The 14,727-nt window shown below is 32.4% G+C and overlaps 2 protein-coding genes across 4 annotated transcripts; one reads left to right on the forward strand and one right to left on the reverse strand.

Moving 5' to 3' along the window:
- Positions 1-742: 742 nt before the first annotated feature.
- LOC145120666 (protein Brevis radix-like 1) lies at positions 743-4,981 on the forward strand. The gene is made up of 7 exons (XM_079056464.1): positions 743-1,003; positions 1,123-1,240; positions 1,881-2,021; positions 3,571-3,905; positions 4,132-4,264; positions 4,344-4,642; positions 4,729-4,981. Exons 3-7 carry the CDS (start codon positions 1,911-1,913, stop codon positions 4,805-4,807), a joined length of 957 nt encoding a protein of 318 aa, XP_078912590.1. The 5' UTR covers positions 743-1,003; positions 1,123-1,240; positions 1,881-1,910; the 3' UTR covers positions 4,808-4,981.
- An 860-nt stretch (positions 4,982-5,841) lies between these two features.
- LOC145121230 (cyclin-dependent kinase F-4-like) lies at positions 5,842-11,256 on the reverse strand. 3 transcript variants are annotated; one of them, XM_079057015.1, is made up of 16 exons: positions 11,029-11,256; positions 10,254-10,491; positions 9,639-10,144; positions 9,478-9,556; positions 9,334-9,402; positions 9,165-9,254; positions 8,944-9,082; positions 8,758-8,860; positions 8,422-8,474; positions 8,264-8,330; positions 8,054-8,162; positions 7,146-7,211; positions 6,992-7,060; positions 6,698-6,887; positions 6,445-6,591; positions 5,842-6,242 (listed from the first exon to the last, which is right to left on the reverse strand). In XM_079057015.1, exons 3-16 carry the CDS (start codon positions 9,644-9,646, stop codon positions 6,025-6,027), a joined length of 1,407 nt encoding a protein of 468 aa, XP_078913141.1. In that variant the 5' UTR covers positions 9,647-10,144; positions 10,254-10,491; positions 11,029-11,256; the 3' UTR covers positions 5,842-6,024. The 3 variants fall into 3 exon arrangements, with proteins under 3 accessions (XP_078913141.1, XP_078913140.1, XP_078913139.1); XM_079057014.1 differs by lacking the exons at positions 9,334-9,402; positions 9,478-9,556; positions 9,639-10,144; positions 10,254-10,491; positions 11,029-11,256 and having other exon boundaries at positions 5,842-6,236; positions 9,165-9,273; XM_079057013.1 differs by lacking the exons at positions 9,334-9,402; positions 9,478-9,556; positions 9,639-10,144; positions 10,254-10,491; positions 11,029-11,256 and having other exon boundaries at positions 5,842-6,239; positions 9,165-9,273.
- Between the last annotated feature and the right edge of the window lie 3,471 nt (positions 11,257-14,727).

Raw genomic sequence — 14,727 nt, forward strand, 5'->3', positions numbered from 1 at the left:
TAAATAGATAATTTATATATATAATAATGACATGTTGAATCTATTAGTTTTTTTTTAATCTCATCTCATAATATATATGTTTTGATATAGTGAATAGGAAGTTAGATAGAAAGAAAAAATTAGAAAAATATTTATTTTTTTAAAAAATAAAAATAAAAATTTCAATGTTTATATAAATGACAAATTAATCATCTTTTGAAAATAACAAAACCACAACAAACCTTATTTTTTCCAAAAAAAAAAATCATTTCGTAACCCAATTTTAAAAAAGTTTTCTTTAATAAACGAATGTTTTTTTTGTCACATGTATTTTCCTTCATTTTGCCACATGACTTTTTTTGGTTTATTTTCATTTTTTTATTTCCATTTGTCACTTTTTGAGGTTTTTCATTGTTACATTAAATTTTTATAATTTATGGTTATATATATGGAACGTTCTCATTTTATTAATGTAAGATTATCATTTTTTTAATTTGAGAATGAATTCACATAAATTTTACAAACTCATTTACTTTTTTTTCAATTACTTTATAAAATATTTAATTTACTTTTTTTTCAATTAGTTTATAAAATGTTTAATGTTTACGTATTATTGATATTAAACTTTTTATTAAGTCCGTCTAATATACCGTTCTCACACATAAAAAGTGATGAGCCATTACATTTGACCATTTGTGAGGAATTTCGTAATAATAAATGGATACAAAATTCCTTTTCTATAAATACCAGAGATGCTCCTGCTTTCTTGTCTCTATTCACCAATTTTGGCTTCTTCTTTCTCTCTCTATCTCTCTGTCTCTCTCTTTCGCACGTATTTGAACGTATATACATATATATATGCTACAACCACCTGCAACCGTGCTAGGAGACAGCGCCATTCCAATACCTTCCTTCTGCCAGTGTTGTCAAGAATCAACCCACCCGTACCAATTCCCATATATCACCGGATTCCATGTCCATTTTCTATCCTATTTCATAGCACAGACACCGACGAACAAGTTTCGTGAGTTTTCAAAACTGAAAACTCTTAATTTATGTACATTTTAAGCACTTTGAACGGAGTTGATACTGTTTTATGCTCGATTTGGTACTAATTTGGAGTTGCTGTTCATTGATTTGCAGGAGAAGCGGAAAAGATTGTGATGAATATTATATAGGAGCAAAAGTAAAAGAACAGATAGTTGTGTGAGGCTTTGAAGAAGAAGAAGAGACAGAAACAGAGTGTGTGGGTCAGCCAAAGGTGAGTCGTTTTCAATGGTATAACTTTATTTGTCTCTTTGTCAATTCATCGAACACCTTATGTGCTCGACAACCTTCCACACTTGTGAAAGCGATTCATCATCAGTATCATTCCTTCTTCCAAGATCGCATTGTTTCCCCTCTCTGATTTCTTCTAAGCAAAACCAAAATCATAAATTCCTCAAAATTCGTCTGATCAATTTAACTGGGGTATTGCGTCCTGTGGTCCTATTATCGGGAGAGATGATAATGATAATGATATTGATATTGATACGATCAGCAACAGATGCAGGAGGCAACTTTGCGATCAATAATGAAAGCTTGAAAAGAAGGGTAAAGCAAAGTTGTGTGCAGAATTTGGGATCCCGGGGACACTCTACTCTCGTTTTCACTTTTTTCCTTGGTTCCAACAAAAATCAAAATCTTCTTTTACTTTTTCCATGGTTATTCGAGAAATCCCTTACACATACACATACACATACTCAAACCTCTTCATTCCTTTCTTCACCTTCACCTTCACGTTAACCTTAATTTTTCATTTTACCTCGTATACTATACAATAGATTAGATGGACCCCAAAGAATGATGACGTCATAAATGGTTCTTAACTTCATATTGCCATTGCATTTGTTTTGTTGCAGTGTGAAGTGTGAAGAAGAATAAGAGAGAAGATGCTGACGTGTATAACGTGCTCAAAGCAGCAGGTAGACGATGGAGGTGAGGAAGTGGGGGCGCGTGGGGCACCCGCCACCAAAGACGCCGTCAAAACCCTCACCACGCAGGTTAATATTACCTTACCTTAATCTTTTCGAACACATCTATTTCTTTTCCTTCATTCCATTACCATACCATTGTCTATATATACATTAAGTTTAATATTTAATATTTCTTTTATCATTCTAATGTTGGTAAAATCTTGATAAACGAATACGTGGGTTTGTTTTGTTGATTGCTTCAAAAAAATTATTTTAGATCCTATTCTTGTTAAAAGTTTTTATAGCTACTGTTTACTTTTTTTTTTAAAAGAGTTAAGTCTAGTTATAATTCTAGTTGGAATTCTAGTCGTAGTTCTAATTGGACTAAATTGATGTTAGTTACAAGTAGAAAAAAAAAGCTGTTATGTCGTCTATATTTAGATGTACGCCCGCCTACTTTCTACCTTCTCCCTTTAGGAGTGTCTAAATAAGATCATGTTTTATATCTTCAAAAAAGATTTATAATCTTAAATCTTTGACTAGATAAACAATTCAAGAACCACAAATAATCAAATATTAAAACAAAAAGAAAACCCAATACATATAAATAGAAGAGCATTGAAACTGTGAAGCTGGTTACGTGAAAGAGTTGTTAAAAAATGGCAGTTTAAAGTTAAAGGGATGATATTAATAAATATAATATATATAAAAAAAAGGTAAATTTGAAAGTGTGAGTGTAATGAAGATAAAAGATACGGAAGTAGGTGTAATTATTAATACAAAATGAAGGAACCAAATTCTTTTAACTGCCCAAGAAAGCTGATGGATGGGTGTGTTTCCTTTATGTTATTTCATGTGTTGGTGTTGTTAACTTTTTACAGTGCTGTCACAAATAATAGTGTGATGGCAGTAAATAAATTTTTGGCAGTTGCTCTAGTCATTCGGTAGATTTGGCTCCAGCCTATTCAACCAAGGGCATAATTGACAATTCCCCCTATGTAAGCTGTAGGACAAAATAAATGAATTCTGAACCTAAATTTTGTCAAAAAGAGAGACTTGTACTTTTCATACTAGATCCCAATATATTTGATTCTTTCTTTTAAAATTTTGTATGATTTGAATCTTTCACTTTGTATTTTTCTTATTTGGAAGAAAGATTATTTTATAACAAGTGTATTTAATCGTTACAAGATAATGATTAAATTGAGAAGCTTCTAAAACTCGATTGTTTGTTTAAAAGGTTTAATATGTGTATGAGTGAAGTAATGATCATCACCCTTATAGAATGCTGTATATACAAGTCACAATACATATGTTTCTTTTCTAATGAGACTAAATCCAAATGACCATTTTACATTTACATTTCAAAAACCAAATTTCATTGAGAATGGTTTAAAGTTTGTTATATTCCCTGTGATATATACCCTACACAACAAGTGGATGTGTGGAAAAGACAGACAAACATCCAATTCCATGTTGGTAAAAGCGACACGAGACCCATAATTGAATAACCCTCGCTATTAATTCATATTTTTCCACATTTGTACATGATAATACATGTACTATTTAAACCTACATTATTTTTTTTAAGAATAATAATAATTTGCAAGAAATTAACAAACAAAGAAACAAACAGATGAAGGACATGGCGTTGAAAGTTTCTGGGTCTTCAAAGGGAAAGCCACCCACAGGGCCAGGGAACAAAGGGTACAACTACAGAGCCTACACAGATTATGACACGACATTATCTAAAGGAATCAAATATCCTTACACGATACAACCACCTGAAAGTTCAAGTTCAGTCCCTCCAGTTTGGGATGGGGGATATGAACCCCCTCGACAATCCGGTCATTTGGTTTTGGATGAGGATGATGACCCTATAGAATGGATGGCTCAAGTGGAGCCCGGTGTTCAAATTACATTTGTGTCCTTGCCTAATGGTGGAAACGACCTCAAACGGATTCGATTCAAGTAAGTGGGTTGTCAATTATTTGATTTTGATTTAGCCATATAATTATAATATATATGTATTGTCCCATAATTAAACCGTGTGACTTGTCTACATGCAATGCATATGGTCCCGTTAATCAATGTGGGGACCAAATTATACTACAATGGTCCTTGTATTTTTCACTATTGTATGAAAATCTTTAAATATATATATTTTTTTTATTTTGTTATTAATTAATGAAAACAGCCGAGAGATGTTTGACAAATGGCAAGCGCAAAGATGGTGGGGAGAGAATTACGATAGAATTATGGAGCTGTACAATGTGCAGAGGTTCAATTGTCAGGCGCTTGACACGCCTTCTAGGTCTGAGGATGGAGGGGTAATCTATCTAATCCATCTGTCTATCTGTCTATCTATCTATTTTCATCTGTAATTTTTATATGATGAATATTGTGTAGAGGGATTCGTGTTATTCGAAGCTTGGATCAGTGAAGGACAGCCCGATGATGAACCCAATGAGGAACCATCAGTATAATAATGTGGGTCCCGGTGGGGGTGGTGTGTATGGTGGGCCATCGTCAATGTCCATGGATGCATCGAGGACCACGACATCGTCTCGAGATGAGGCGGGGTCGGTTTCGATTAGTAATGCGAGTGATGTTGATTCGGAGTGGATAGAGGAAGATGAGCCCGGTGTTTATATTACAATCAGACAATTGGTGGATGGAACACGTGAGCTTCGGCGTGTCAGATTCAGGTACTCTCATTCTCATCCCATCCATTCATATCTTGATTGATGAGTAGCTGACTGTTTTTTTTATATATTGTTGTTAATGTGTGTAGTCGTGAGAAGTTTGGGGAAGTGCATGCAAAGCAATGGTGGGAACAAAACCGGGAGAGAATACAATCTCAATACCTTTAACAATAACAACGAGGATGGATATACTACTACTAAAAAACTCCAATCTAACGATATACTAAGATTTTTCTTTCTGTTTTGTCATCCATTTCAAACAGACTTTTGTTGTGTTGTGTTGTGTTGTTGGTATAGCCCTGGTTTTGGGCATTCTTATACTTAGCCACCCATATTTTATTTCGTTTTTTTGTCCATCTGTATGTTTTGGTTATTTTAGTTGGTATGTTGTATTTATTTACACTCGGAAAACAGAAATTAGCAGTCTGTTGGGATTCTCAATTATATACATTACTTGACACAGTTGTCGGTAGTGCCCACTACTTTTTAATTGATTTATAAAAAAATAGATATTATACAACTTACTGATTAATAAAATTGGTAAACAAATTCTTCCCATCAAATTAAATAGATATTTATTTAAAAAATTAAAAGAACAAACTTTCAAGAGCTTGACTAATTCTCTTCTTTTGATGCTATGGTTAAAAGTTGTTCAAATTTATTAACTTTCGTTTGTAATTGTTTAATTCAAGCATTTAAATTTGAGAAATTAAATATCCTCTAACCTTTTCTTTCTATTTATCTTTAAGTGTCATATTTTGATAAAATTAATTATATTTTATTTTAAAACATTTGTCATTGTCATTATAGATAGGAAGATAATTAAGAAGAAAAATAGAATGATATTTAATTTCTTTTTAAAATTTTATAGAATATTTTAAACATTATAATTCTGACATTTTCACACTTACAGTGGCTCCCCAATTCCCACATGTTTTGGCTTTGCCATTACATTTGTTCTGATATTACAACTAACCCGCACCCTAACATAATTTTAACCATACTTGAAAAATCCCAAATTTGCTCCAACAATTCCCAACACAGTTGCTTGCTAATTAAAAGGATTGTTGCAGTAATGAATTAATCAAAGTTTTAAAATCTCAATTGATATTTGGTAGTTGAATGTTTTATTGTTTTGCTCCAACTCTAACCTATAATTTTTTATCCATCAACAAACTCAGATAGCAAGAAACACAGCAAGCAATACAAATAATATTTTTATAGAAACAAGACAGATAGTATGTCAAAGTAGCAGAACAAGCACACAAATTTATAAAATTAAGGAAAACATTCACACACACACACACATACTTAATGATTAAAAGTAAAAATAAAGCAAACTAATAGCATTTGAGTTTGAAGTGAGGTGATATTATTATTGTTATTCATCCAGCCACCTTACTGCAATAACCTCTATCATAGGACCTCCCAGGAAACAAGTCAGATCTCCCATTACGTACCCAACCTTTTGCATGCTGTTGCTGATGCTGTCTAGGAATGGGACCCACACCCACACCCACACCCACTCTATTTGAACCAACCATCGCCATGTGTCCCAACTTGTCACCAGTCTCAGAAACACCACCTCCCCCTCCCCCTGCTACTACACAAAACACAATGTTTTTCCAGTAAGGAGTTGTTTCGTTTTTACTTCTTTATTTTTGAGTTAATCTGGACGGAATTTGCTCTCCAACTCTTCATGATAACATTTGATGAATATTGTGAAAAGCGTTGGTTGGAATGTAGGGGTAAAATAGTCATTCAGACACTTTATTTATTTATTCAAGAAAAGTAACAATTCTTACCTGTAGTAGTATTGTACTTTCCAGGAGGAGGTCGATATTTTGGTTGTCTGGCAGCACCAGCACTGTTCTTGTAGGTCTTTTCCTTCTTTACTCCACCCGGTCCCTCATAATTATTATTATTATTCACTTCCACTTTATGATGCACCCCTGTACCAAAATTTATAAATAATATCACCACAAACACAACATATCAAGCTTCTATTTTTATTTTAAAAAGTTCCAAAAAGAAAAATAAAAATAAAAATAAAAATACCTGTGTTTAAGGACGCATGCACTTTTGCAGATGAAGTAACATGCACAGCGGGCTTCACACTAGACAAATGACCAGAATACCCATATTTCTGCTCCATGCCTCCTCCTCTGCCATTTACCCCAACAGATGGAGACATCCTGGCAGTAGAAGCAGGCTTATGGCGAAGAGATGGGGGAACATAGTAACAACTCTGCAAATTTATTTTAAAAAAAAATAAAAATTGTGTTTTAGACATCTCTTGTTATTGATTAATGATTATGATATTTTATAATTTGACAGAAATGGCAGGGATACCTGGAAGAAAGGATGCTGAAGGGCCTCTACAGCTGTCGGCCTTTTGCATGGGTCCCAAGAACAGAGAGCCTACATGTTCAATATGATTGCATATTATATTATTAGGCAGTTCTGAAAGGCCAAAATGGTAATTTAAAACCACTACACTACTTACAGAAATCAAATTCACTGCCTCCTTGCTTGCAGATGGTATTAATGCAGAAAGATTTACACCACCAACCTGCAATGCCAATTTACATCTGTCTCAAATAAACTGACTTTCTATAGTTGACTTTTGCAAGTCATTTTACTCCAAAAGCTTTACAAAAACTTCAAATAATAACCACAATTGCAAGTGAAAACTTTATATTGCATTTTTAAAAACTCTTTTACATAAAAGAACTTAATAATTTAATGCATGATTAAGTAAAATCAGCTCTTCACTTAATTATGTATCTGCATGTTTATCTTAATAAAACAAAAGAAAATAGTTTACGTAAAAGAACTTACTAATTCAATGCATGTTTGCATGTTTATCTTAATCAAACAAAAGAATATAGATTACGTAAAAGAACTTAATAATTTAATTATGCATCTACATGTTTATCTCAATAAAAACAAAAGAAAATAGAATCCATAAATGAAGTGTCGGATTCGTTTTTTTTAATGTGTATTTTAATATTTGAACATTTGTACTTCTGGTTAGATTATAAATCAAAAACAAGATTATAAATACTTTTTTGAAGATATAAAGCATGATAGTTGTAAAGGATAAATTACATTTTGGTACTTGAGTATAGCTGATTTTTGCAATTTTGGTCCTTATTTGCAGCATTTTTTGTCCATGTTCCAAGTATATTGACTATTTTATATCCCTGAGTATAGGCTGTATAGCTGATTTTTGTCTCAATTATATAGTCATTTTACTTGGAACAGGGACAAAAAAACATTATAAGAGCCTTAAATAACGACCAAAATTACAAAAGAACACTTTTTGGGACCAAAATTGAAAAAATCAGCAGTGCTTATTATGTAAGGACCAAAAATGTAATTTAGTCTTTAACTAAAACAAGACAAACTAACCTCTGGAAACTGATAATTGATTGTACTTGCTAGTTCGAGTCCCTCACGCCATGTGTTTTGTGTTGGGCTGCCTATCACACTACAGATTTTGTAAATTTCATCTGCTTCACTGCATAAAAGAAAACAAGATAGTATTAGTATGTAAAACTATTAATTAAGATTTAAGAATATGGCATGATTTTTATTTATATAGTTTAAAGGGCCATATACCTTGAACCAGGAAAAAGTGGGCGAAGAGTAAATAATTCAGCCATGATTGCACCCATTGCCCACAAATCTGTAATTGAAATAAAAACAAAAATATATTATACTCCACAAATGCTGTAAAAGATCTCAAGAAATATCACTATAAAAATCCATCAACTTACCAACAGCAGAACCATATGTTGGTGACTGGAGAAGCACCTCTGGAGCCCGATACCTGCATGATCCATGTTTAGATAGCTAGTAAAAGAATGGGTAAAGAAGGAAAAAGAGGTAAAAGTCTTTTGGCTTATCCATTAAGTTAAGTCAAAAAGAAACAGTCATGTATAGTTGTCGAGATTAAGTTTAACCAGTTAAAATAATTAAGTTGAAAAGCAACATCTTTACAAGTAAATTGCAAAATGGTCCCTGTGGTTTCCAAGTTTCTTTGGTTTTGATCCCTAAAGGAATCTTTTTCCATAAAATGGTTTTTATTCCAGTGTGAAAGAACATAGACTCACCAGCGTGTTGAAACATACTCGGTGTATGGTGGTTGGGATGTAATCTCACGAGCAAGACCAAAATCAGCTATTTTTATCACACCCTTTGAAACAAGCAAGTTCTCTGACACCATGAAATCTTTTCATTATAAGCCAGAAAATATTTACAACACAATATAAGTCAACTCTATTCATTCAAGAAAATACCTGGCTTAAGATCACGATGGAAGTAGCCATTTTGATGCATGTATACGAGACCTTGAAAAATATTGAAGCACCAGTTTCTAATTTCAGTTTCTGAGAAAGGCTTCACTCTGTCTTTCATAAGTTGGTAAAGACTACATTCCTGAAAGAGAAATGTAATGATATTTATCAAACAAATGTGAAAGCAAATGACAGCTAACACACAACAAGAAAAAGATGTGTACCATGTATTCAAACACAAAGTACAAAATGTCATTTTCCCTAATAACTTCCTTCAGCTTCACGATATTTGGATGATTCATCTTTCGCAGCGACTGTCAAGGGTAAAAAGGTCAATTTGTGAGCTTGAAGTTATGACAATGGAATGACTAAAGGATGTTGTTACATTGTTACCTTGACTTCTCTCAAATTTATGCATTCTTCCCATGAATAATATTTTCTCTTCATTTTCTTAATAGCAACCTGCACCGTTATACATAAACTTTAATAAATGCATTTACTTAGTTTTGAAAGATTCTTTAATCAAGGGAAGCCTACCACTTCACCATTATGTTTGTTCAATGCTCTCCAGACAACCCCAAATGTCCCATTACCAACTTCCTTGATTATCTTATACCTGGAATAAAAGAAAAAATTGAGTGATCAATATGATTTCACATTCTAGTTTGAACAAGAAGTACAAAGAAAAATCATCTCACCTTTCCATTTTCACGTTTACAGCTCCACGTAGCGCTTTATTTATGAAGAAGAGACACAAACATAGAAGAAATAACACGCTTTAACTAGAAAACTACAGAAGAAACTATAAAATATGAACCACCAGCCTGGCTGTTGTAGCTGTATCCACCTTCATTCTTCATGCATAAGCAGGAATGTATGCTTCTGATGGACAATCCTCACAGCCTTATTTATAAAAGACACCCGATCAATGATGTGAAGACATTGACAAGGTAAATGAAGCAAAGACAGTTGAGAAATGCAGGGCATCTTGACACTGATCCAGGAATAGATAAAAGCAGAATACTCGTAGCCAACAATAAGACACTTGAAATGGCTATCTCATTTACTCTACTTAAATTCAGTAGCAAAATCTTTGACCAATATCTACTGTAAAATCTAACTGAACCATGGGAATAAAGGACAAGTGTTGCTAAAATTAAGGTCAGACCAACAATAATGCAGCATTTACAAGCAAGATTCAGCCCTACAAGTTGAAAACAGAAAAGGAATGATGTCAGAATACACCACACAATCACTTCCTTATTTCCACAAATGATAACATACACCTCACATAACAAAGTAAATCAGCTTACTTGTAAATGTACAGCGACATATCAAACACCAGTCTCAGGTTAAAATGGCATTACGCCTGCTTAACTGCTCATATACAGTAGGCTCACTAAGTGCAATTGAAGGAAACAAAATGGAAACCTCCAAGGATGAGAAAACGCCAATCGAGCACTTCCTGGAATGAAAAAACCTGTCTCTGGAAACAATCTGACAAAAGGCACACTTGCTCCATGTTTCAGTAGAGATTAAAACCTTTCCAAGCTGACAAAATCAAAAAAACATAAATTAGCTCAACTTAGTTCATTGTCATATGAACAGAGTTCTATGCACACACCAACAGACAATGCTATATACACATAAAGACTCATAACTGACCGATTTTGGTCTACCTTTTGCAAAATTGGAAAGATACTTATAACTTAATGGCAAAATGTTGAAAGTTAAATTTAAGTCTTACGTCTAGGAAAAAAAATGAACCTATGGAAGATAATAGGATGAATTCTGGTTTACTCAATAGTTTTGACCAAAGTCCAGCACGCAGGCTCTCACCAGAATATAATATGGATACGATAACTAATACCTATAACGAAATCCAAATCAAATCAAATTAACCTGATCCAAACGCGAAACAATAAAAATCGAACATAACTGAGATCCGATTCTATGAAATCAACAACAAACAAATAATTCAACCTAAAAATCAATCGCATATCGTTCAGCACATCAATCAAAGAGAAACAAAAACATGGAAACGATGAGATCTAATTGAAAGAGGATATTATATGATGATAATAGTACCTGGTGTAGGGCAAACGGCATAACCTTAAGGTAGCCACAGGAGGACAAAGGCCTAACTTCAGGCTCTTAGATGAGAGAGAGATAGAGATGAGACACCCCCCACCCACTGTGTTTTCAATTGTGTTTGTTTTGTTTTGTGCGTCTTCTCTTTCACAGGAACGGATCAGACGATTTGGCCAACCCTAATATTTATACTCGAGGTATATACCTTACGTTCTCTTTGGATGCCCTTGGCTCGATGAATTCTCTTGCGCGTTCTCCTTTTAAAATAATATCCGAAAACATTAAACAAAATAAATCAATTTTTATTTAACCTACATAATAAGTAAGCAGTGTATTTCTTTTTTAAGAAAAGAAAAGAACATTCATATATCTCTGAAATTTCAAAAATAATAATAATAATAATAATAATAATAATAATAGTTTTAGTGATCCGATATAAATACAGATTCTCCTTTATTTTTTGCCACATGTCAATCTCACATGAGTTTTGACACTTGTCGTATTGTGGTATTTTTAAAATAAATATTATCCACTTGTCAATTTTTGATTTGTTTCAATTTGTAAAATTAAAGTCATCTATAGTTATATATGTAAAGTATTAAATATCATATATATGATATTAAATTGCAATAAATACGTTTCTTCTTTTCTTATTTTAAAGTTGTACATTAAAAAATATTTTTTGTTTACACTTTAATGTTTAATCGTTTTTTAAATTAACTCGTGTAAAACTCGGGTTTCACACCTAGTAAACATAACAAATAAAAAATAGATACCATACAAAAACATAACAAATGAATTTTAATTGAAAAATCGATTATATTAAACATTTAAAAAATGAATATAAATATTTTTGGAAAAAATATTTGTTGTAAATGCGAAAAAAATAGACATAATATATTACTGGAATCCGATAATGCCTCTTTTCGAAAATAAAGGTCACTTTCACAAATACATAAAAGTTAGATTATTTTCATATGGCTCAATATCTATCATTTTTGTGAATATCTTTATAATAAATTATGCTAAAAGTACTTTGTCTTATAAAAAAGTTGACTAATGATATTTTTTTAAATAAATCTTGATATCTTTGCTGAAAATGAGAAAGACAATCGTGAAGTAGTTCACTAATGACAAAATTGCAAAAATGGTACTTGTGGTTTGCCAATTTCTTTGGGTAAAGTCAAAAAAAACTTTATTAACAAAAAAAGGTCTTTATTTGATGGTTTAGCTGTGTTTTGGTCCCAATTTCCTTAACTTTAACATTTGGTTGTTAACTTTTTTAAAATGACAATTTTACCTTCAGGGACCATTTTTGCAGTTATCTCTTTTTACTAAATTACAAGGACCATTTATGCAATTCTTTCTTTTTAAATTTATTGAATTATTATATATTAATTCTTCTTTCTTTTTAATTTTATTGAACTATTATACATTAATTCTTTTTTTAATTTTATTTTTATTGGATTAATTTTTTATCTTATTATTATATATCAGTTAATTCTACTTTTAATATATAATATTTATATATTAATAAATATTATATTATTATATTATTAATATCTTTTAACTATTTTTAAAAAAAAAAATTATTGGATTATTTTTTTAAAAAAAGTTATTAGATTTTTTTATTGGATTATTACGTTTAATTTATTATATTCTATATATAATAAATAATATTTTCGTGGATCATTAATTTTTTTTAAATATATATTATTAATTCTTTCAAATTTATTGGTTTTACCACAAAGTCTTCGGAATACGCAAAAGCACCGCATCCCATTGTTGAAAATCGTCACGACCACCGCTAATCACCTTCATCGGAGGTCTGACATAAACACTACCAACCTGTTTCACCCAACACCGCTATCCAGTAGCCACCTGCAACAACCTCTTCACAATCCGTCATAATCCTTTATATTTGCCACTAAGCCGATCGTTTTCCACTAGAACCATCACTATTTGAACAACCAAGAAGTCCAGCCCAAACACCCCTGTCAGTTCCTCCATTTGTTGCATTTTACCAGCTTACGCCACAAAATCATACTACCTAGTCAGTTCCTCCATTCGTTGCCTTCCATAAGCCATGCACAACCTTGTAACATCAAAGCTTCAAGCCTGCACTGCCTGAAAAGATTTAGCGGTGGATCCGGTGGTTTGAAAAACCCTATTTCTAACATTGTCGCCATTGACGGCAGTGTGGGTAGTCAATTGGTGTAGTTTTGGTTAAGAATGACGGATTCTAGGCAACGATCAACGATTTCCGACAAGATGATGTGGCGGCGCAAGGTAGTAGAAAGCAACGAACTGAGGAACTGACCAGGGGTGTTTGGATCGGACCTCCTTAACACAATATTGATTGTAACAGAAAAACGACTGACTTAGTGGCAACCAATAATGTGTTAAGTCAGACATTTTCTGTTACAACCAATACTATGTTAACCACAAGGAGGTCCAATCCAAACACCCCTGGTCAGTTCCTCCATTCGTTGCTTTCTACCACCTTGCGCCGCCACATCATATTGTCGGAAATTGTCGATCGTTGCCTAAAATCCGTTATTCTCAACCAAAACTACACCAATTGACTACCCACAATGCCATCAATGGCGACAATGTTAGATATAGGGTTTTCAAACCACTAGATCCACCGCTAGATCTTTTCAGGTAGTGCAGGCTTGAAGCTTCGATGTTATAAGGTTGTGCATGGGTTGTGGAAGGCAACGAATGGAGGAACTGACTAGGTAGTTGTGGCGTAAGCTGGTAAAAGGCAGCAAATGGAGGAACTGAAAGGGGTGTTTGGGTTGGACTTCTTGGTGGTTCAAATAGTAATGGTTCTAGTGGAAAACGATCGACTTAGTGGCAAATATAAATGATTCTAACGGATTGTGAAGAGGTTGTCGCAGGTGGCTACTGGATAGCGGCGTTGGGTGAAACAGGTTGATAGTGTTTCCGTCGGACCTCCGATGAAGGTGATTAGCGGTGGTCCCGACGATTTTCGACAATGGGATGCGGTGCTTTTGCGTATTCCGAAGACTTTGTGGTAGAACCAATAAATTAAAAAGAATTAATATTATACATTTAAAAAAAATTAATGATCCACTAAAATATTATTTATTATATATAACATATAATAAATTAAATATAATAATCCAATAAAAAAAACCTAATAATTTTTTTAAAATAAAATAATCCAATAAAAAAATTTTAAAAAACAGTTAAAATAAATTAATAATATACTAATATAATATTTATTAATATATAAATATTATATATTAAAAATAAAATTAACTGATATATAATAATCAGATAAAAAAATCAATCCAATAAAAAATTAAAAAAAGAATTAATGTATAATAGTTCAATAAAACTAAAAAGAAAGAAGAATTAATATATAATAATCTAATAAATTTAAAAAGAATAGTTGCAAAAATGGTCCTTGTAATTTGGTAAAAAGAGATAACTGCAAAAATAGTCCCTGAGGGTAAAATTGTCATTTTAAAAAAGTTAACAATCAAATGTTAAAGTTAACGAAATAGGGATCAAAACCACAGTAAACCACCAAATAATGACATTTTTTGCTAATAAACTTTTTTTTGGACCTTAGCCAAAGAAATTGGCAAACCACAGGGACCATTTTTGCAATTTTGTCTTAAATAAATCTTGATATCTTTGCTCAAAATGAGAAATTTTCATGAA

The sequence above is a fragment of the Lactuca virosa genome, chromosome 6 (assembly GCF_052849685.1).
Source record: "Lactuca virosa cultivar CGN04683 chromosome 6, Lactuca_virosa_CGN04683_v6, whole genome shotgun sequence".
NCBI lineage: Eukaryota > Viridiplantae > Streptophyta > Magnoliopsida > Asterales > Asteraceae > Lactuca > Lactuca virosa.